This window comes from Tupaia chinensis, unplaced genomic scaffold (assembly GCF_000334495.1).
Source record: "Tupaia chinensis unplaced genomic scaffold, TupChi_1.0 Scaffold000547_1, whole genome shotgun sequence".
NCBI classification, from domain to species: domain Eukaryota; kingdom Metazoa; phylum Chordata; class Mammalia; order Scandentia; family Tupaiidae; genus Tupaia; species Tupaia belangeri.
The window spans coordinates 1,510,818-1,532,480 of record NW_006160059.1 but is presented as its reverse complement, the minus strand read 5'-3'; the positions used below and the strand labels follow the sequence as shown (position 1 = coordinate 1,532,480).

Sequence of the window (21,663 nt, the reverse complement as noted above, 5' to 3'; positions counted from 1 at the left end):
AATGTGGGATCCAGCTTGCTTAACCATTAGGCTACAGGGAGGCCCAACATTCTTTTTTTTAAGGTTTTTACTAATAGGGCAAGTGTGCCCATTGGAGAGAGAAAGTGAGAAATCACTCCTCAGGGGGATGGCCACACCACAGCCCCTTCTCCTCCATTTTCCTCTCAGGATCTTGGGCACATATACACATATGCCTGGTGTAATTTTCAAGCAGCCAGTCCCGGACTTGAACTGTGGTCAGCCATGTCAGAGTTTGTTGTCTTAACCACCATGCCACCTGCTGGCCTAGCATATATTTTAAATATGAACAGAAAGAGGGATGCATATCAGACTTAACTCGGTTAGCTTGGCTGTTGATGCCGGTGAAGAGGACTGAGATTAAAAATGGGGTCAGAGGGACCAGCAGATGGGAGTAATGGTTACGTCACTGGACTTCCACAGAATCGACTGTGGTTTGAGTCCCAGACCTGGCAACTTAAACTCATGATGGCACATGTGCATGTGTGCCCAAAGTCCCAAGAGGAGAATGGAGCAGAAGGGATTGCCGAGTGGCCATACCCCTGGGGTTGGGGGGTGATTTCTCACTTTCTGTCTCTCTCTGTCTCTCTGGTGAGTGCATGCACTCTATAGCTAAAAAAAATCCCTCTCTTTAAGATAAAAAGTGAGAAGGCAGATAACCAAGTATTAAGAGTTTTTTTTTTTTAACTTTTTTCTTCACATAATTTATATCAAAACAACTTTTTTAAAGAAGACTTCATAAATATAATTTAAAAATATAATCTATATGACAGTTTAAAATGAATAACCCTTGGAGAGGATCTCAACCTGGGATTAAGGAATGCTATCACCTCTGATTTGTGAATAAAGAGTACATACATCAAAATGTCAAACTGGATCTTAGGTAAGAAACAGATAATTTGCAAAAGAAAGTGATGGTACTACTTAAGTTGGCCTCCATTAGAAACAGAGGATATTATAATACTGTTATGGACAAAAATAATATAGTTATTACCCAGTATAGAATAATTTCATTTAATAAGAGAGACGTAACAAAATTAAACTATGTAGCAAAATGCAAACTTTTTATATTCACTTAAAAAAATACTGCAACATCAAGGAAAGAGACTAATATTTACCTAAAGAAGCATCTTGAGTAAAGCTTCTAATACTCATGTGTTTTATACAAACAGTATTAAGGCAACCAGACATGATATAAATATCCTTTTATACTAACTTTTCTTCTTAAAAAAGACCCCCTTAGAAACTTTTATTGTGATGTAAATTTAAAGATGGCATTATAGAAGCCACAAGTATTTCTGGGTAAGGCTGAAGACCCATTTGTTTGTTATCTTTCAGCTTTTGTACTATAACTTTGGCAAAGTCTTCTCCTTGGATGTCAGTAGTGTCCAACAATTGTCTGACTTTTGAGGTCCTTGTAGGTTTGGTACTAATAAGTTCATAGTCCTCCTTCATGATCAAGTCTCTGGACAGAAGGGCATCTAGTGATTGGTTAAGGCACGCTTCAGTCATTTGATTCACAATGTCTTCTCTTTTGCTCTGGATCCACTGTTGAGCTATACCTGGCTGCAGACGCTCTGCAGAAAAGCAAAGAATGAACTATTGAAAAGGTAAAGACAAATAACAGCAACAAAAAAAAAAAGGTAAGGGGACCAGCAGTTAGCGTAATGGCTATGTCGCTGGACTCCCATGTAGTTGACAGCGGTTTGCGTCCCGACCCGGTGGCTTAAAATTCACGCTGGGTGCATGTGCGTGCATGCCCAAGATCCTGAGAGGAGAATGGAGGAGAAGGGATTATGGCATGGCCATCCCCCCAGGGGGTGTTTCTCGCTTTCTGTCTCTTTCTGTCTGTCGGGCGAGCGCATGCTCTCTATAGCAAAAACCTCTTCCAAAAAAAAAAAAAAAAGTAAGGCATAAAACTCAATTTTCCTACAACTGTGTCAATACGGGACACCAGTATTTTGGAAGATGCTATTTATCAGGAAACAGAGATTAGGGCTATCTGCTCCTTTACGTTCTAAAAAAGTGCTGCCTTTTTATCTGCTGTAGTCAAATCATGGGATAAAATCTCTTATTTTTCAGCCATTTTGTTTTGTTTTGTTTCAAATATAAAGGATATCTACCTATTTATTTAATAAAAAAATTTTAGAAACATATCAAGTAATACTTTCTCTTAGTACTGCCTCCTTAGATGTTCATGGAGTACTGTTTGGGCCCATTACTATGTGGTGGCATGCATTGCTTCCGGGATTAGAAGCACTTTGCTACTTAAGAAGGTGTGAAAGTTTTTCAAAATCCAAATGGAGTTATTTATGTCAACCTTGATCTAAATCAAACAAGGAAGGCCATGTTGTTTTTCACACCAGCATGTCTTTTAAAAGACCTATTATTTAGAGAACTCTGCCAGGACCTTGACTTTGCACAATGACCACGCAACCTGACTTCTTGTACAAGGACATCTATCCAGAGGTGGCCTGTCCAACCTCGATCCGGGTAGCCAAAAATAATTGTCTAAACCAACTGGTATAATATGTCCCCTTTGGCTGCCCACCCCCAGTTTGTGGTATTTGACTTTAAAACTTGTATGAATACTGAACAATTTCAGCAAGCATGTTTCAAGGCAACCTGAAATATATTTCATCTGGGCTGTACCCTAGGACAGTCCTCAAATTTATGCCCAAATAAAATCCTTTTTGCTATATATGTTTTGCCTCAGTTTACTTTTTAGGGTAACAAAGGTATGGTTTATCAAACTGAAGAATTAAAAGACTCATAGATTTTACTGTATGGCAAATCTCCTGGACATGTATGTGTAAGGTAAATGGCATCATTTATAAGGTGTCTCACAGTAAATACTGACCTGAATTTCCCTCAGCAGAGAGTGGGTTTATGATTGCCAAAGAGCATGGGACGTTTCCATGATCACAGAACGTTGCCCTCTGAGACGTGGAAATGTTACTATCCCAAGTGTGATTTACTGGGCAGTGCTGCAGCTTCTCAGAATGGTCTTGAGTTTTTTCTAAAAAACATAACATCTGCATTAGGAATAGAATATTCTTTAGATATCCCTGTTAACTTTATAAAATATCATCTTTTTTAATAGAAGGTAGGATCCAGTTTTCTAATTTTTCACTACTATCAAAGCTGGTTCAGAAATCTAATTCTACAAGTAATTACTTTTAGACCAAAAAAGGTTTCCACTGATCCTTTTTACTATACTTTTGTCTGTGCTTGTCTGTCTCATGTATATGCTGAATCATGGAATTCTAATTCTTCACGAGGTCCTATATTTTTTGTATGTCTTCTTATGCACTTTATTTACTTTAGCACTCTTCAGAGAGAGAGAGAGAGAGAGAGAGATAAAGCACTCCCTCAATGGGACATGGTCATACCAGAATCTCCTTTTCCTTTTTTCCATCCCTCCAGGATTTGGAGCATGCACATGTGTCTGGAGTGTTTTTCAAACCACTGGGGCTGGAATTTAAATTACAGCCAGAAATATGGGTCCAGTTTCCAACATATAGCATGTAACCACTGTGCTACAGGGCTGGGCCTTCCTTCTGTACTTTAAATGTGTCTTTTAAATCTATCCATGATGTGTGCCTTCTACTTTCTCCTCTGGTAATACTATTCAACCTCACCTCTTTTCTCAATCCATGTAATTAAATGTCTGTCGTCACTAAATATTCTTGTACCACCCCCATATATACTGCTACTAGCATCCTAAATTAAAAAAACAAAAAAACGAGTATATCACTCTTTCTGCCATCTTGGAGCCTATGGAGGCCTGCTGGGAACAGGACTTCTAAAAGGCAACTAACTATGTCTGGAAGGCTGAGGTCCAAGGCCATTTTTGCTGGCTATAAGCAGGATCTCTGCAACCAAAAGGAACACACAGCTTTTCTTGAAATTAAAGGTGTTTATGCCCAAGATGAGAAGTAATTCTATTTAGGCAAGAGGTATGCTTATATGAACAAAGCAAAAACCAACACAGTGGCCCCTGATGGCAAATCAAATAAAACTAGAGTAATCTGGGGAAAGATTACTCATACCCATGGAAACAGTAACATGGTTTGAGCCAAATTTGAAGCAACCTTCCTGCTAAGGCCATTGGAAACAGATTCTGTGCAATGCTGTACTCCTCAAGGGTTTAATATAATGAAAAGTCAACAAATAAAATGGAAAATAAAAACTGTTATTTATCTCAACTCTAAAACCTGTTTCAACTCTCATATTTGCAAATAGCACCCTTATTCCTCTAGTGACCAGGCTTAACAACTTATTTAGCTCTTTTTTTCCCCTCTTCCCTCCTTCAAGTGAAAATTTAAACTTATTATCATGTGTCTTATACTATCTCTACATCTTTTTTAAAAATTTATTTTAATTTCTTTTATACATTCAATCATATACATCACTTAGCTTATAAGGTGAATGTTCCAACATGAATGCATTTCTCACCAGTCCAGTTGAGGATACTACACATTTTATCATCAATAGATAATAACCCATTTCTGTGTCCCATAGATGTCTGGCCTCTCTACTTTTCTCCTTAATCTCTTTCTTCAGACTCTCCTTCTCTCCCTTCTAGCCACAATGTATCTGGTATCTATAACCATTTTCTATGTTTCTATATCCTCTAGTCTTTCAGTTTCAGCCACAGAGTGCAGATTGTCAGTATATATTAAGTGGAGACATATAATGTCTCTCCTTCATAGCCTGGCTTGCTTCACTCAGCAGTAAATCTCCCATATTCATCTACTTTCTATCAAAAGTCAAAGTCTTTTTTTTTTTTTTTTTTTTAAAAAAAAACCTTTTTGTTAAGAATTTTTACATAGTATTAAAGAGAGAAGCTTTTATCTTCAGCAATGTTTAACCAAATAAACCTAACTCATTTTATCATTATTCACTACTATGTACAAGAAGCAAAACATAAAACAAATAAAGATAATGACAAGACCAAAGTTAAGATTGTGCTATAATTCCTCTGGCATAGGAAATAGCTCCTTTCTCACATTGCTACTGTCATCTTCTAACAACTGGAACAGTGACATCCTACTGAAGGCTGCCTCTGTGCAGTTTCATTATGAACTTATGCACTTTATTTACTTTAGCACTCTCCAGAGAGAGAGAGAGAGAGAGAGAGAGAGAGGGAGAGATAAAGCACTCCCTCAATGGGACATGGTCATACCAGAATCTCCTTTTCCTTTTTTCCATCCCTCCAGGATTTGGAGCATGCACATGTGTCTGGAGTGTTTTTCAAACCACTGGGGCTGGAATTTAAATTACAGCCAGAAATATGGGTCCAGTTTCCAACATATAGCATGTAACCACTGTGCTACAGGGCTGGGCCTTCCTTCTGTACTTTAAATGTGTCTTTTAAATCTATCCATGATGTGTGCCTTCTACTTTCTCCTCTGGTAATACTATTCAACCTCACCTCTTTTCTCAATCCATGTAATTAAATGTCTGTCGTCACTAAATATTCTTGTACCACCCCCATATATACTGCTACTAGCATCCTAAATTAAAAAAACAAAAAAACGAGTATATCACTCTTTCTGCCATCTTGGAGCCTATGGAGGCCTGCTGGGAACAGGACTTCTAAAAGGCAACTAACTATGTCTGGAAGGCTGAGGTCCAAGGCCATTTTTGCTGGCTATAAGCAGGATCTCTGCAACCAAAAGGAACACACAGCTTTTCTTGAAATTAAAGGTGTTTATGCCCAAGATGAGAAGTAATTCTATTTAGGCAAGAGGTATGCTTATATGAACAAAGCAAAAACCAACACAGTGGCCCCTGATGGCAAATCAAATAAAACTAGAGTAATCTGGGGAAAGATTACTCATACCCATGGAAACAGTAACATGGTTTGAGCCAAATTTGAAGCAACCTTCCTGCTAAGGCCATTGGAAACAGATTCTGTGCAATGCTGTACTCCTCAAGGGTTTAATATAATGAAAAGTCAACAAATAAAATGGAAAATAAAAACTGTTATTTATCTCAACTCTAAAACCTGTTTCAACTCTCATATTTGCAAATAGCACCCTTATTCCTCTAGTGACCAGGCTTAACAACTTATTTAGCTCTTTTTTTCCCCTCTTCCCTCCTTCAAGTGAAAATTTAAACTTATTATCATGTGTCTTATACTATCTCTACATCTTTTTTAAAAATTTATTTTAATTTCTTTTATACATTCAATCATATACATCACTTAGCTTATAAGGTGAATGTTCCAACATGAATGCATTTCTCACCAGTCCAGTTGAGGATACTACACATTTTATCATCAATAGATAATAACCCATTTCTGTGTCCCATAGATGTCTGGCCTCTCTACTTTTCTCCTTAATCTCTTTCTTCAGACTCTCCTTCTCTCACTTCTAGCCACAATGTATCTGGTATCTATAACCATTTTCTATGTTTCTATATCCTCTAGTCTTTCAGTTTCAGCCACAGAGTGCAGATTGTCAGTATATATTAAGTGGAGACATATAATGTCTCTCCTTCATAGCCTGGCTTGCTTCACTCAGCAGTAAATCTCCCATATTCATCTAAATACAGAGTCTTTTTTTTTTTTTTTTTTTTTAATGGCTGAACAGTTTTCCATAGAGTATATGTGTCACACTTTTTCAATCCATTATCTGTTCCTGGGCATTTTGGTTGGTTCTGTGTCTTAAGTCTTAGCAATTGTGAATGCCGCAATAAACATCGATGTGCAAGCACTTTTCCAATGAAGCATTCTTTTGTCCTTTGGGTAGATATCCAGGAGTGCATTGCTGAATAATATGGGAGTTCTATTTTTAGGTCTTTGAGGGATCTCCATATTGTTCTCCACAGTGGCTGGACCAATTTACAATCCCACCACTAGTCAAAGAGAGTTCCAAGAGAGTTCCCCTTTCACTCCATCTGGGCTAGCACTTACTTTTTTTTTTAATCTTAGACATTCTGACTGGGGTTTTGATCTGCATCTCCTTTATGATGAGGGATGTTGAGCATTTTTCATATGCGTTTTGGCTGTTAGTATGTCTCCCTTAGTTGTTTATTCAGCCCATTTTCCCATCTTTTAATTGGGTTGATCTTTTTTTTTTTTTTCCAACTAAGCCACTTGAGTTCCCTATGTATTCTGGTCATCAGTCCCTTATCTGAAGCATAGTTTACAAAAATATTCTCCCATTCCAAGGGCTGTCTGTTCACACTAATTACTGTGTCTTTGGCCATGCAGAAACTTCTTAATCTGATGTAATCCCACTCGTCTATTTTGGGATTACTGACTGTGCTTTGGGGGTCTTAATATTTAAGAAGTCTTTGCCTACTCCAGTGCCTCCCAGAGTTTACCCAGTGTTTTCCAGCAGTAGTTTATACCTTAGGGTCTTAGGTTTAGATTTTTTATCCACTTTGAGTTGATTTTTTGTCATTGTTGAGAGGTAGGGGCTCAGATTCATCTTTCTGCAGGTGGATACTCAGTTTTTCTAGCACCATTTGCTAACAAGGTTTTTCTTTTCCCAGTGGATTGACTGTTACTCTTTGTCAAAAATCAGTTGGCTGTATGTTTTGGGGTTTATTTCAAGGGTCTCCATTTTTTCCATTGATCCACATGTCTATTTTTGTGCCAATATTATGTTGTTTTGATTATTATAGCTTTATAGTATATTTTGGGGTCAGTGAGTGAGATGCTGCCCACTCCATTCTTCTTGTGCTGGATTGCTTTGGCAATAAGAGGTTTTTTATGATTCCAGTCAAATTCTATTATTGTCTTTTCTAGATCTGTGAAGAATGTCTCTGGTATTTTGATTGGGATTGCATTAAATATATATATTAACTTGTGTAGAAGTGTCCTTTTGATTATATTAATTCTTCCAATCCAGGAAGTGGGATGTCCTTCCACTTTTTTGTGTCATTTTCAATTTTTTTTTTTTTTCATAGCTTCTCAGAGTTTTTCTTGTGGAAGTCTTTGACTTCTTTGGTTAGATTTATTACTAGGTATCGCATACGTTTTGTGGCTATGGTAAATAGGATTACTTTCTTCAATTCTATCTCAGGCTGCTTGCCGTTAGTATATAGAGATGCTATAGATTTTTGTATGTTTTTTCTATCCTGCAACTTTACCGTATTCTTTTATTACTTCTAGAAATTTTTTCGTGGATAACACTGGTATACAATCATGTTACCTGCAAAGAGATCATTTCACCTCTTCTTTTCCTATTTGAATGTCTTTTATTTTTTTCTATTTTCTGACTGCGTTGGTGTGGACTTCTGGTGCTATATTGAAAATGAGCGGAGAAAGTGGACATCCTTGTCTTGTACCAGTGGAAAAGCTTTCAGGTTTTCCCCATTCAGAATGATGTTAGCTATGGGTTTTTCATAGATAGCTTTAATTGTGTCGAGGAATGACCCTTCTATGCTGATTTTGCTGTGAGTCTTGATCATGAAAGGATGTTGTTTTTTATCAAATACTTTTTCTGCATCAATTGATATGATCATATGTTTTTAATCTTCCTTTCTATAATAGGGTATATCACATTTATGATTTGCATATGTTGAACCACCCTTGTAACCCTGGAATACAAAACCTGAGTGAATTTGCAACACCAGCCCAGTTCTTCAAGAAACTCTGAAGAGAGTGCTGTACCAAGAAAACTATAAAAAGTATGGACAGACAAAAAGAGAATAAAAGACAACGAAGACAATGGCCAACTCAAAGGTAGGGACAATTCCAGAACTAACAATAATATTGAATGTTAATGGATTAAATTCTCCAATCAAGAGACACAGATTGGAGTTGTTTCACATCCGCCAGCAGCTGCTGAGAGGCTGAAACCGGAGTGCACCACTCTTTTGGAGCTGCTGTTCTATTCCTTAGGCATCAGTGAGAGCACAGCACTGAGACTGATCTATCTCACTTAGAAGATGGAAGCTGATACATATGTTGACATGTTTTCAAAAGTCCTGGAGAATCAGTTGCTTCAGTCTACCAAACTAGTAGAAGGACATTTGGATGCTGAAATACAGAAACTAGATCAGATGGATGAGGACGAATTGGAACACCTCAAAGAAGAGAGACTCGAGGCACTAAGGAAAGCTCAGCAACAGCAACAAGAATGGCTTTCTAAAGGACATGGTGAATACAGAGAGATCTCTAGTGAGAGAGACTTTTTTCAAGAAGTCAAGGAGAGTAAAAATGTTGTTTGTCATTTCTATAGGGATTCCACATTCAGGTGTAAAATATTAGACAGACATTTGGCGATATTGTCCAAGAAACATCTTGAGACCAAATTTTTGAAGTTGAATGTGGAAAAGGTACCCTTCGTTTGTGAGAGACTGCAGATCAAATTCATTCCTACCCTAGCACTGGTAGAAGATGGGAAAACACAAGATTATGTGGTTGGATTTACTGACCTTGGAAATACAGATGACTTTACCACAAAAAGTTTAGAGTGGAGGCTCGTTTGTTCTGACATTCTTAATTACAGTGGAAATTAAATGGAGCCACCATTTCAGAGCCAAAAGTAATTTGGAACAAACTTTACAAAGCTGGAAAAGAAAACTATTTGAGGAAAGAAATATGATTCAGACTCTGGTGATGATTAGAACTCAGTTATATTTCTTTGTAAATTATCTTTTTATTTATGCTTATTTCACATTTAATGTATTTTCTAAATCCTGTTGATTTCAATACATTGATCACCTAATACTCACATTCTGGAGTTTTATACAATTGTATCACATTGAAAAGCATCTCTATTATTTTCTCAGTGGCCATCATGTCTAAGTTGAAGAAAATCTTCTGAGTTCTGAAATTACGTGGAAAGGGTCTGAAATCTCTATTTTTGAGACTGATTTTTTTACAGTATGATTCTATGTCTTTATACCATTACAATCATGTTTTTAATATACAGAGTTGGAAATAGAAATTCAACAACAACAACAAAAAAAGACACAGATTGACTGAATGGATAAAAAACAGAAACCCTCTATCTGTTACCTACAAGAAATGCACCTCATGGATAAAGACATACATAGACTAAAAGTGAAGGTCTAGAAAAATGTATTCTATGCAAACAGAAATAAAAAAAGAGCTGGAGTTGCAATAATGATTTCAGACAAAACAGGTTTTAAGACAAAAACTATAAGAAGAGATGAAGAAGGATATTATATAGTAGTAAAAGGATTAATTCAACAAGAAGATATAATACTTATAAATATCTATGTGCCCAACTCAGGAGTACCAAGTATCTGAAGGAAAGACTGCTAAAACTAAAAAAGAGAGATAAACTATAACATACTAATTGTTGGAGATCTCAACGCGACACCATCTCCTTTGAACCAATCATCTAAACAAAAAGTAAGCAAAGAGATACAGGATCTAAATGATGCCATGAATCAAATGGACTTAACAGACATCTATAGAACCTTCCACCTCAAAATATACTTTTTTCTCACTCCCATATGGAACCTTTACCAAGATTGACCAAATGGCAGGGCACAAAACAAGCCTTTACAGATTCAAAGGCATAGAAGCTATATCCAGCATCTTCTCTGACAATGAAGGAATTAAACTTGATATGATTTTCAGGAAAAGCTCTTGAAAATACACAAATACATGGAAACTAAATCACCTAATCCTGAATGACTTCACAACTACTGAAGAAAGTAAGACTGAAATAAAAAGATTCATGGAAACCAATGATAATGAGTACATGAGTTTTCATAACCTCTGGGCAACATAAAAGCAGTCATAATAGGGAAGCTCATAGCAATTAGTGCACATAAGAAAAAGATGGAAAGTTGGAAAATGGACAACCTAACATCATGCCTCAGAGGATTGTAAAAGCAACAACAAAAAAATCCAAAAAGCTCCAAGAAAAAAGAAATAATGAAGATTTGAGCAGAAATAAATGAAATAGAAAATTAATGAACTATACAGAAAATAAATGAAAGTAAAAGCTGGTTCTCTGAGAAAAACAAAATCGACACAGCACTTGCTAATTAAGAAGAGAGAAAGGAACCAGATAAATCAAATTCACAATGAAGTAGACAATATAACAAAAGACATAACAGAAATACAATACATCACTGGAGGATACTGTATCAACAAACAAGGAAACCTGGATGAGATGAACAGATTCCTGCACATACATAATCTACCAAGATTGAGTCAGGAGGACATAAAAAGCCTGAATAGGCCTATAACAAGCAATGGGACTGAATAAGTAATAAATACGCTCCCAATAAAGAAAAGCCCTGGTCCTGATGGCTTCACCTCTGAATCCTACAAAACTTTTAAGAAGAGTTAACCCCCACCCTACTCAATTTATTTTTAAAGATCCAAAAGGATGGAATCCTCCCAAATTCATTCTATGAAGCCTCAATTACCCTTATCCTTAAAACAGACAAGGAGATGACAAGGAAGGAAAACTAAAGACCAAAATCTCTGATGAATATAGACCCATCCTTCCCTCTTTTACTTTAGATTAGTTCTCATAATCTCTCAGCAGCACTATAGTAATAAGAGTCTCCTAACTGGTCTCCTCATCTCAAGTCTTCTTTTCCTTTCATTATATCCTACATATTCCAACCAGGATGAATCTTCCTGAAGCAAAAATATTTATGTCCACCTTGCTCAAAAATTCTCAATAGCTTCTCCTTATCGAGGGAAAAAACCTCAAATAGTTGAGGTGAATGATAGAATTCATGATGATATGACTCTATCCTACCAATCCTTGACATTATTTCATTCACCCTCTTTACCAGTTATGCCAAATTGCTCAATGTTCTCTCTACTTTCTTGCTTCTGTGCATCTGTGTTGTTTCTTTTTCCTGGAATGCCCCTTTTTATATCTATAGCTCCAGCCTTTGCCAGAAAAAATTTCTTCACAATGACATGTTTCATATAAACCATCACTGTTTGCCAAGAATATAATCTTGAAAAAAAAAAAAAAGGAAATTTTCCCAGTAAATACTAATTGGAAAATTAACATACTAGATAAAAAGTCATCTTGAGGAGCTGACAGGGACCTTGAGGTTCCAGCAGAGCCACTGCTTTTATGGAGCTGAGAGGATCCACATGATTCCTAAAGTAAATGGAAGATAAATAGGTTTAGGGAAACTTTAATAGTAAAGGTCAAAAAAAATTTTTTTTTTTTTGAGAGATTTTCACTGTAGGGCGCGTGCGCTCGCCAGACAGAGAGAGACATAGAGACAGAAAGCGAGAAATCACCCCCCAGGGGGGATGGTCACGGCGCAATCCCTTCTCCTCCATTCTCCTCTCGGGATCTTGGGCACGCACGCACACGCGCCCGGCGTGAGTTTTAAGCCACCGGGTCTGGGACACGAACCGCGGTCGATTACGTGGGAGTCCAGCGACATAGCCATTACGCTAACTGCTGGTTCCCATTTTTTTTTAAAGTTATACAGGTTTAATTTCTAACCCATTCTAGCTCTTGCCTTACTATAAACAAAGACTTAAAATTACTATAAACTATAACTTAGAAAATTAAAGAAACAATCTATATATAAAATAACCAATAGAGATAGTTAGCTTTTTTTAAACCGACTTAAATTGGGGAGATAAGGCAATAATTGGAAATTAGAAATAATCATTTTCTCAATATATTCTATAGATATGCTCTAAGAGATTTGTTCAGTGGCTAGAATAATAGATGGGAGAAATCTGAAATTTGCTATTCTGTTTACCTATAGATTAAGAGTAAATGCCTGTACTCAATTGCTCAGGTTCCTTCAACATAGAGGTGTGGGCAACTATGACTCTACTCCTTGCTCCATTGTGGAAATGCTTGCTATGCTAACCTTCACTGAAGCATTTAAACTTTCTGGCTTTAAGGTACTTTTTTCTGTAATAGCTATATTAATTATGTAAGAAATGTGCACAAATAGGCTCAAGAATCAAATAAAATAGTATACAGGAGTGCTTCAAAAAACCTGTAGAAAAGTTAAGTTAAAGTAAAAATTTTGGTGCAAAAGATTTTGAAACTCATGTATAGTTTTTTCATAATATGCATTTTCCATGAACTTTTTGAAGACTACTTGTATATACAACTTATTTTAAAACTATGCTTTGTACTTTAAAATTCAACTAAAATTCAATGAAAACTTTTTGAGGTATCAGTACTTCTCAGAATTTGTAAAGTGAACTATATTCTTAAATTATCAATATAAAATAAATCTGAATGTATGTTACTAAAGAAATATTTCATCTTGAATAGTAACAAAAGTGGCTTTTCCCTCTTCTAAACAATTGTTTAAGTGGTAAGATGAGGTGGTGTAAATACAGTGATAGAATCAAAATCAGTGATGTGCTTATATTATCTAAACCATCATATATTATGTAAAACAATGAGAGGGACAGAATTCAAGGCCAAATAAAGAAGCAAGAATTATGACATGATGGGATGAACAATAAACTGAGAATAAGAACAGCTGGTTTTAAGCTGGAGATTGCCATGAGTTAGATAACAAATTCTAAAAACTCGTGGAGCTGTGGTGTCCCATCTATAAAAGGAATTAAACTAAATATTCGTATTTTTTTTCACATTTTGAGTTTAACAGAATTTTTCTTTTACCTCCTGTGGACCATGATTTGCAGCTACATTCAGAGATAATGCCAGTTTCTTTTGGTCACATAAGAGAATAGTACTTGAAAAACTCTGCAACTGGAATGAATAGAAACATGTAATTTAGTTGGAGGTAATTAGGAAATTACAGAAGTAAAATAATAAACTGAGAATAAGAACAGCTGGTTTTAAGCTGGAGATTGCCATGAGTTAGATAACAAATTCTAAAAACTCGTGGAGCTGTGGTGTCCCATCTATAAAAGGAATTAAACTAAATATTCGTATTTTTTTCACATTTTGAGTTTAACAGAATTTTTCTTTTACCTCCTGTGGACCATGATTTGCAGCTACATTCAGAGATAATGCCAGTTTCTTTTGGTCACATAAGAGAATAGTACTTGAAAAACTCTGCAACTGGAATGAATAGAAACATGTAATTTAGTTGGAGGTAATTAGGAAATTACAGAAGTAAAATATAATCTATTTGACATATTTTATATGTTTATATAAATTCAATAGAAAGAAAATGTGAATAAGCTGAGAATATAATATAAAAAGGAAGACTGTAGGATAGGGGAAATAATTTTAGAGACAGACTTTGAATCCTGCCACATAATTGGTGCTTTCACAAGTTATTTATATATCTCAGGACTTCATAAATGCACTAATACCTTTATGCAGGATTATTTTAGAGATTGAGACAATGAATATAAAGTGTCTACTACAAAGCAGGTACTTAATAAATTTTGATGTGTGTTTGCATGTATCTATCTGTAATTATTAAATATTTACTGTATTTCAGGCACTGTGCTTATAAATACAATTAATATTTTCATTTTATAGATAATAAGCTGAGGCTAGGGCTAAATAAAGGAAGTAGGATGTCTTAATGGAGTGGTGGAGCCAGGAGGCCATCTGGTATGGAATCTCAGGATACCTGTTTGAACATGGGTATGAAGACTTAATCTGTTATTTACTGTCAATTGAAGACATATGTTGCCAGATTACCATAAGAAAATTAGAAATAATATTCACAAAGAGTCCCCAAGATTACTTGTAGGCATTTAATGAATGTAGCTGCTAAGCAGATGATGTTTCTAAATACTATATTTCTGTGTTAAAATTGCTAAGTGATTTACTCCTATCTCAGTAAGCTGGGCTTAGATTAGTTGCCGTCATTACTAAGTAATTTTAAAACATACCTGTGCATTGCTATTCTTCCCCAGACCAAAATAAAGTCATTCACTCATTTTTTTTTTTTAAAGAATTATTATTATTTTTTTTTGGAGAAGTTTTTGCTATAGGGTGCATGTGCTCGCCAGAAAGACAGGGACAGACAGACAGACAGAAAGCAGGAAATCATTCCCCCAGGGGGGATGGCCATGTCACAATCCCGGCTCCTCCATTCTCCTCTTGGGATCTTGGGCATGCATGCACATGCACCTGGTATGAGTTTAAGTTACCGGGTCCGGGACTCGAACCACAGTCGACTACATGGGAGTCCAGCAATATAGCCATTCACCATCTGCTGATCCAAAGAATTATTTTATTTTAACTTTATTTATTCATTTTAATTTGACGAGAGAGAGACAGAGAGAAAGTGAGAAAGCAAGCTGACAGGTCTGGGACTTGAACTGTGGCTGGACATATGGGAGTCCAGTGACCTTAACTACCATGCCATCTTCTGGCCCCACCACCCACTCTTAAGAATTTTAGAAAAGGTGGGTATCGTGCCCAGTGCTCTATTATTCACACTTATACTGCCTGCTCCAATACAAGGGTAAGAAACTTGAGGAGGAAAAAACTCCTACTCATCTCTGTATCTAACATACCTACAATATTACTTTCCAATATATATTTAAAAACATTTTTTAATTATAGAGAATGCATGTGTGTATAAGTGTGTGAGACAGAAAGAAAGAGAAAGAGGGAAGCACCCTTGATAGTGTTTCATCAGGCCATGATCCCCTTTTGCCCAGCCCTTATAGCTTTTCAGGATCTTGGGTGCCTAATACTCCATGACACATGGTTTTAGGCCAACCAAAGGCTCCAAACCTGTATGGTCAGCCGTGTGGCTTCTAGCACTGTCGTTCAGTATGTATGTACTGTGCCACTTAGGCTGGGCTTAGAAGTATATTTTTATATGAACCTTTAAATTAGTTTTAGGCTATGTACCTTTGTGAAAATGGCTAATCTGAAAAAAACAAGTAACTTTTAGACACATACAAAAACACATTTAAAAGTGCTTCCATGAGTTTCTTTAATAGTGCTATGAAAATATTTACATATGAAAACACTATCTGCCTATTGTTATCAGTTATCTTCCTGTTGTTGTCGATACCCGATACTCAATACCCGATACTGCAATGGCAGTATGAGGCTAAAGTAAGCCACATCTGTTTATCAGATTTCGCTCCGTAAAAACAAAAAAAAAATTACATGGCGCCAGTGATTTTCACATCTTCACGTGATTTGCATCCTAAAGCAATTGGCTTTACATTCCATTTCCTCTTCCCCCATTTTCTGCCCTTTAAAAAAATAAACGTGAAGCCAGTTCCTAGTCATAACTTCTCCATCAAAAAAGTTGGGTCCACCTAATCCTTCCTGTTCTAAACTTGTGTGTCTCTGTGTGTTTATTGTTGTATTGATTTCTAATCCACAGCCTTCCCCACTCACCCACTCAAAAAAAGTATTCAACCAAACAAGTCCCAACATCTCTATTTTTTTTTTTTTTTGAGAGATTTTTGCTATAGGGTGCATGCACTCACTGGAGAGAGAGCGAGACAGAAAGTAAGAAATTACCTCTCCCCCAAGGAAATGGCCACACCATAATCCCTTCTCCTCCATTCTCCTCCTAGGATACCATGGGAATGCATGCACATATGCCCGGGATGTGTTTGAAGTCACTGGGTCTTGGACTTGAAACGTGGGAGTCCAGTGATGGAACTGCAATGCCATTTACTGGTCCCCTATGTCTCTTACTATGTAACGTTTCCCTGTGCTTATAAAATTTACCAAAGCATTTTTGATAAAGCCATTCAATTAGTAACATGATTTTTCACAATGGATCAATTAGGGTAATTAGTCAATTAGTTACTAAAAAGAAATGTAATGGAATATTAAAGAAAAACTTTTTTGTTGTTGTTCAGCTTTTACTATTCAAGATATAGAAATGTTTAACATGAATTGTGGGAGCTGGTTCAAAGAAATAAAAAGATTTTCAAAAAACTAAAGTCATCCTAAAACAGTGACTTTTCTTTTCAGAAATTTCCTTAAGAAAATAACTTTGACTTAAATTTGCATTTTATTCCCCCCCCTGCCATTAGCTACCTATGTGGGGTATAAGTGACTAACTTCCCTGACCTCAGTTATCTCATCTGTAAAAATCAGATATTTTGCTTTAATTGTTTCACAGCGCTGATACAAGAATTTTTAAAAAAGAAACAAATGACTACAATAGTGAAAACAACACAGCAACTTAAAAACACTAAAGAAAATGATTTTATTATTAGATGGTAGTAAAATATTCAAAATATACACTTTATTTAAAAAGCCGAAATTTATCCTCCAAATTAACAGTCTGAAATATAAGAGCCTGTGTTAAAGTTGGGGGCAGGGCAAAAAAGGAACTGAAATGGTGTTCTTCCCTTTCTTAACTAAGGCGGCAGGCCTTTCTAGCTATCTTAATTTGGAAGAAGAAAAAAAAGAAAAGTTGTGAAGAGAAAAAAAGAGATTTTGAAAGATAAGGTCAAAGCAGTAGTATCAGAAGTTTGTATTTACTAAGGAGAGGAAATGCAATGCTCTGGAAAACACTGGCACCTACTCAGAAGTGGGGGAGTCAGTGAAAAGAAACCAAAAGAACTATATTAACACTGTTTTTAGTATATAATAAAATGCTAATATTTTAGTTTGGTGATGGGTTTTGCCTTAACCCAAATTTTAGTTCAGTTATGGGTAGTGTTTCCTTATCTACTTCCCTTTTAAACCAAAAGTCCTGTCAACAGATATAGCAAACCACAAGGGGCAAGCAATGGCATGTAAGATGAGTAAACTGTGGATTGAGTTTGTTCACAAACCAAGAGTTTGACTGACTGGTGGTTTTTATTATCAGACATTACGTTCAACCCAGGAAGTGCTAAACTATGCTCACTTTGCCTTAGAGGACTGTAGTTCCTTTTTAAACAACTGGTAACATGAAGAAAATCCTGTGGTAACAGGTTGCCCTCAATTGTTCTGAGCTGCAAGAGCCAGACTAAGTAAATAAGACAATGGTCCCAAGTAATTCTTATCAATGTTGCTACTGCTACTTTGGTCTATGCAACATGGAATCTGTGAGTGGGAAAACAACAAGAAAACACAATCAATTAAAAAAAAAAGTAAATATCAATTATAATTAAAATTGTACAGTTAATTTGGCAATAAATATTCTTGGAAAAATCCAAGAATACTGAAGAAAAATGAAAGTTCAAGAACCCAGACATCTATTCCTCTGTAGATATTAGAACTTGAGGAGGGACCAGCAGACAGCGTAGTGGTTACCTTGCTGGATTCTCACATGGCCAATTGTGGTTCAGGTCCTAGACCCGGTGGCTTGAAGCTCATGCCAGACGCAAGTGCGTGTGTGCCCAAAATCTCAAGAGAATGAAGAAGAAGGGATTGTGGAGAGTCCATCCCCCTTGGAGAGTGATTTCTCACTTTCTGTCTGTCTCTGTCTCTGGTGAGCGCACATACACTACAGCAAAAATCTAAAAAACAAACAAACAAACAAACAAACAAACAAAAAACAACTTAAGGAAAAGAAATACAGATTAAAAAATCAGCAGACAAGCAAACGAAAAAACCTATAGTGATTAAGGGCATTCACTGTACACAACTGCCTTTCATTACACATTTTATTGATAAATTGATATCTGCTACAAAAGGGTTCTGAGAATGTCTAAAATCTAAAGGTGACCATTTGAGTAAAATGGAAAAGCTCTTTGGTGACAAAGGGATGACAGCATTATTCATAGTCTCTGGTAAACTCTACCACCCCCAAACTACAGCCTGCATCTGTGCAAAGTGTATAGATCAAAACTAAACTAAAAATCTACATGAATGGTTTAAAGTTCTAATTTCCAGTACTTCATTTGGCAATTTACCTTTGTTTTCTTTAGCTGAATAACAGCTTCAAGAAAAGTTATCTCTTCAAATGTTCTCAAAACTGGTTCGAGTTCTATTAAGCATTCTAGATTAAAAAAAAAAACAATTTGAGTTCAGATTGCTTCTAATTATTAAATTGAAATGCTAACTGCTAAGGCGCAACTTAATTGGTAAAGTCCCAATTCAGTATCCCCAAACTGATGACATTTATCTGTTTTAAGAGCCTTTATCCCTGGCATAAAGATATATATATAAATATCAAAGGAGCACAATTGATAAACTCTTACAATTACGTTCAAACAGATTTTTAACAGAGGCTTGGCCAAATTCAGTGAGAAAAAGGATAGACTTCAAAAAATAATGCTAAAAGACAGTTGAATATCCACATGGAAATAGATACATTTTGACCCTTACCTCAAACTATACCTAAAAATGAAATTGAAATGGATCGTACTTAAATGTAAATATAGAGAAGAAAATTTCTGTGGCCTTGAGTTAGGCAGATTTCTTTGATATGACATCAAAAACAGGATCCATAAAAAAATTGATCATTGGACTTCAAAAAATTGAAAACCTTTGTACTTTAGGACACTATTAAGAGAAAATGGAAAGATAAGCCACAGGCTGGGAGAACATATTTATTTATCATGTATCTGCTATAAGATTTGAATGTAGAATATATAAAGAACTCTGACTATTCAATAAGAACTCTATTCAATAATAGAATGGATAACCCAATTAAAAAAAATGAATAACAGATGAATTTCACCTAAGGTGATATGAGGGGTCTTCAAAAGGTTAATGGAAAATATATATTATAAAAATATTACATGGATTTCAAAATCTTTTGAAATAAAATAAATTCATATTCTAATTCAATTTTTCCACTTTCGAAGTGTTCTCATATACAAGTAGCTAAAAAGCACACAGAAATATACTTAACACCATTAGAAAATGCAAATTAAAACTACAATGAGCTACTAGTCTATAACCACTAAAAAAGCTTAAAGATGTTAAAAAGACAGTAACATGTTGACACTGATCTGGAGAAACTGAAACCCTCACATCACATAAAATGATGTATTTGCTTTGGAAAACAGTTTGTCATTTCTTAAATAAAAGATTTTCATTTCTTAAATGAAAGATACACTTATCACACAGCCCAGCAATTCCATTCACAGGTCCTCACCTGAGAGAACTGAAAATATTTTCAACAAAGACTGTATGTGTATAGTCACAGTGACACAGGGATGTGGGGATGCATGGTTGTTATCAGGCACAGCAACTGCAGCAGAAAATGGGTTCTTATCCATGGCTTACAAAAGAATTAGAGATGTAATGTAGGTAAGCATGTGGAGTTTATTAAAAGAAGGGAGATTCTCTCTTTCTGTGTCTCTCTCTCCCATGAACGCACACACCTTATAGCAAAAATCTCTTAAAAAAAAAAGAGAAGGAAGAAAAAACAGAGCTCCCGGGGGTCCTCAATGGTTGCAGAAGAGGAACTGAGGTGAGAAATTTCTAACTGGATCAGAGAGGCATTGCCCATACTTGTTTTCACGTGGGGCTTGTCCATGGCTTTGCCTCATGGTGGAGTTCACATGTTGGATGGGTCTGGTTATTTTCCCCCTAATTTTGAGTGAGTTTGAAGGCCAGGTGATTCTCTGCCTAGAAGTTTTGGGCCAAAAAGACCATTACCTTCTTCCTGGAATATGGTGGGACCAGGAAAAAAAGTCTTTGTTTTAGTTCAGTCATTAAGTCACTGCTGCAAGCTGTTTCTAGTGCTGCTGTTGAGCTGTTGTGTCTCCATCTTAAAACTTAGCCATTGTGTGATTTTACTTTGGGCTTATATCCTAACTATATTCTTAGGGCTCCTGTCTCCTGTCTCACATTTTTAAAAAATAATTATTTTATTTTACTTTATTTATTTTAATTTGACTAGAGAGAGAGAGATGGAGAGGGAGGGAAAGTGAGAAAGAAGCCGCCAGGTCTGGGCCTTAAGCCGTTGGCCGTGTTGGAGTCCGTCGCCCTTAACCACCGGGCCACCTGCTGGCCTCCTCATATGGGTTTTTATAAGGCATTTACAAAGAAGTAGTGGTTAATGGTCACAAGTTTTCTTATATCAGGTTTGGATACCTGTTGTCCTTAACTGTAGCCCGCACTGGCTAGTCTTGGATTTTTTGGGGTTTTTTTTTTGGGGGGGTGGGTAAGATTGTCTTTAGCCCCAAGCATGGTCTTGTTAGAGTGGATCATTCTTTGGGCTGTCATTTTCCAGACACTGAAGTTTGTTTGTAATTTTCATTAGGCCCAGACATTTGAAACTACAAATGTAGGAGTTGTCTAGTCTCGAGTCCCTGACTTTATTTCACCTAATGGCCAAAGGGACAGCAGGCAAGGAAGAATATGACTTGTTAAGTTAAAACCCAGGTTTTTTTTTTTTTTTTTTTTTGGAGTGATCTTCTGCTATAGGGCGCGTGTGCTCACCAGAAAGACAGACAGAGAGGGAGAGACAGAGAGACAGAAAGCGAAAAATCAGGCGGGAGGGCCACGCTGCAATCCCTTCTCCTCCATTCTCCTCTCAGGATCTTAGGCACACACGCACACGTGCCCAGCGTGAGTTTAAGCCACCAGGTCTGGGACTCGAACCACAGGAGACTACATGGGAGTCCAGTGACATAGCCATTACCCTAACTGCTGGTCCCAGGTTGACAGGTTTACAGTCCCATTCTCCCTGTCGGTATTGCATTGTGTCTCCCGGCCCCCTTAGATTATTTATTCTACCTAACAGCCTAGCCAGAGCCGGCCTCAGTAGCAGAATTATTTATACAGCCAACTACTGGAGACAATCTAAACAGGACCAGATGTGGTATATCCATTATTATAAAAATCTATTCAGTAATAAAGTACTGAAAAAAAAAAAAAAAAAACAACTCAT

At 36.4% G+C, this 21,663-nt stretch overlaps 1 protein-coding gene and 1 pseudogene across 3 annotated transcripts in view; one reads left to right on the top strand and one right to left on the bottom strand.

The window, feature by feature from the left end:
- Positions 1-1,055: 1,055 nt before the first annotated feature.
- RIPK2 (receptor interacting serine/threonine kinase 2) overlaps positions 1,056-21,663 on the bottom strand; it is a 50,612-nt gene continuing 30,004 nt past the window's right edge. For 2 of the 3 annotated variants that reach the window (XM_006157548.3, XM_027775329.1), the window contains 5 exons: positions 18,731-18,816; positions 13,914-14,003; positions 11,999-12,089; positions 2,879-3,037; positions 1,056-1,595 (listed from right to left, as the gene is read on the bottom strand). In XM_006157548.3, the coding sequence (XP_006157610.1) occupies positions 1,258-1,595; positions 2,879-3,037; positions 11,999-12,089; positions 13,914-14,003; positions 18,731-18,816 (764 nt within the window). In that variant the 3' untranslated portion in view covers positions 1,056-1,257. The remainder of the gene's footprint in view (positions 1,596-2,878; positions 3,038-11,998; positions 12,090-13,913; positions 14,004-18,730; positions 18,817-21,663) is intronic. The other variant, XM_006157549.3, reaches the window with a different exon arrangement.
- Positions 8,425-9,955, top strand: LOC102473194 (thioredoxin domain-containing protein 9 pseudogene; annotated as a pseudogene).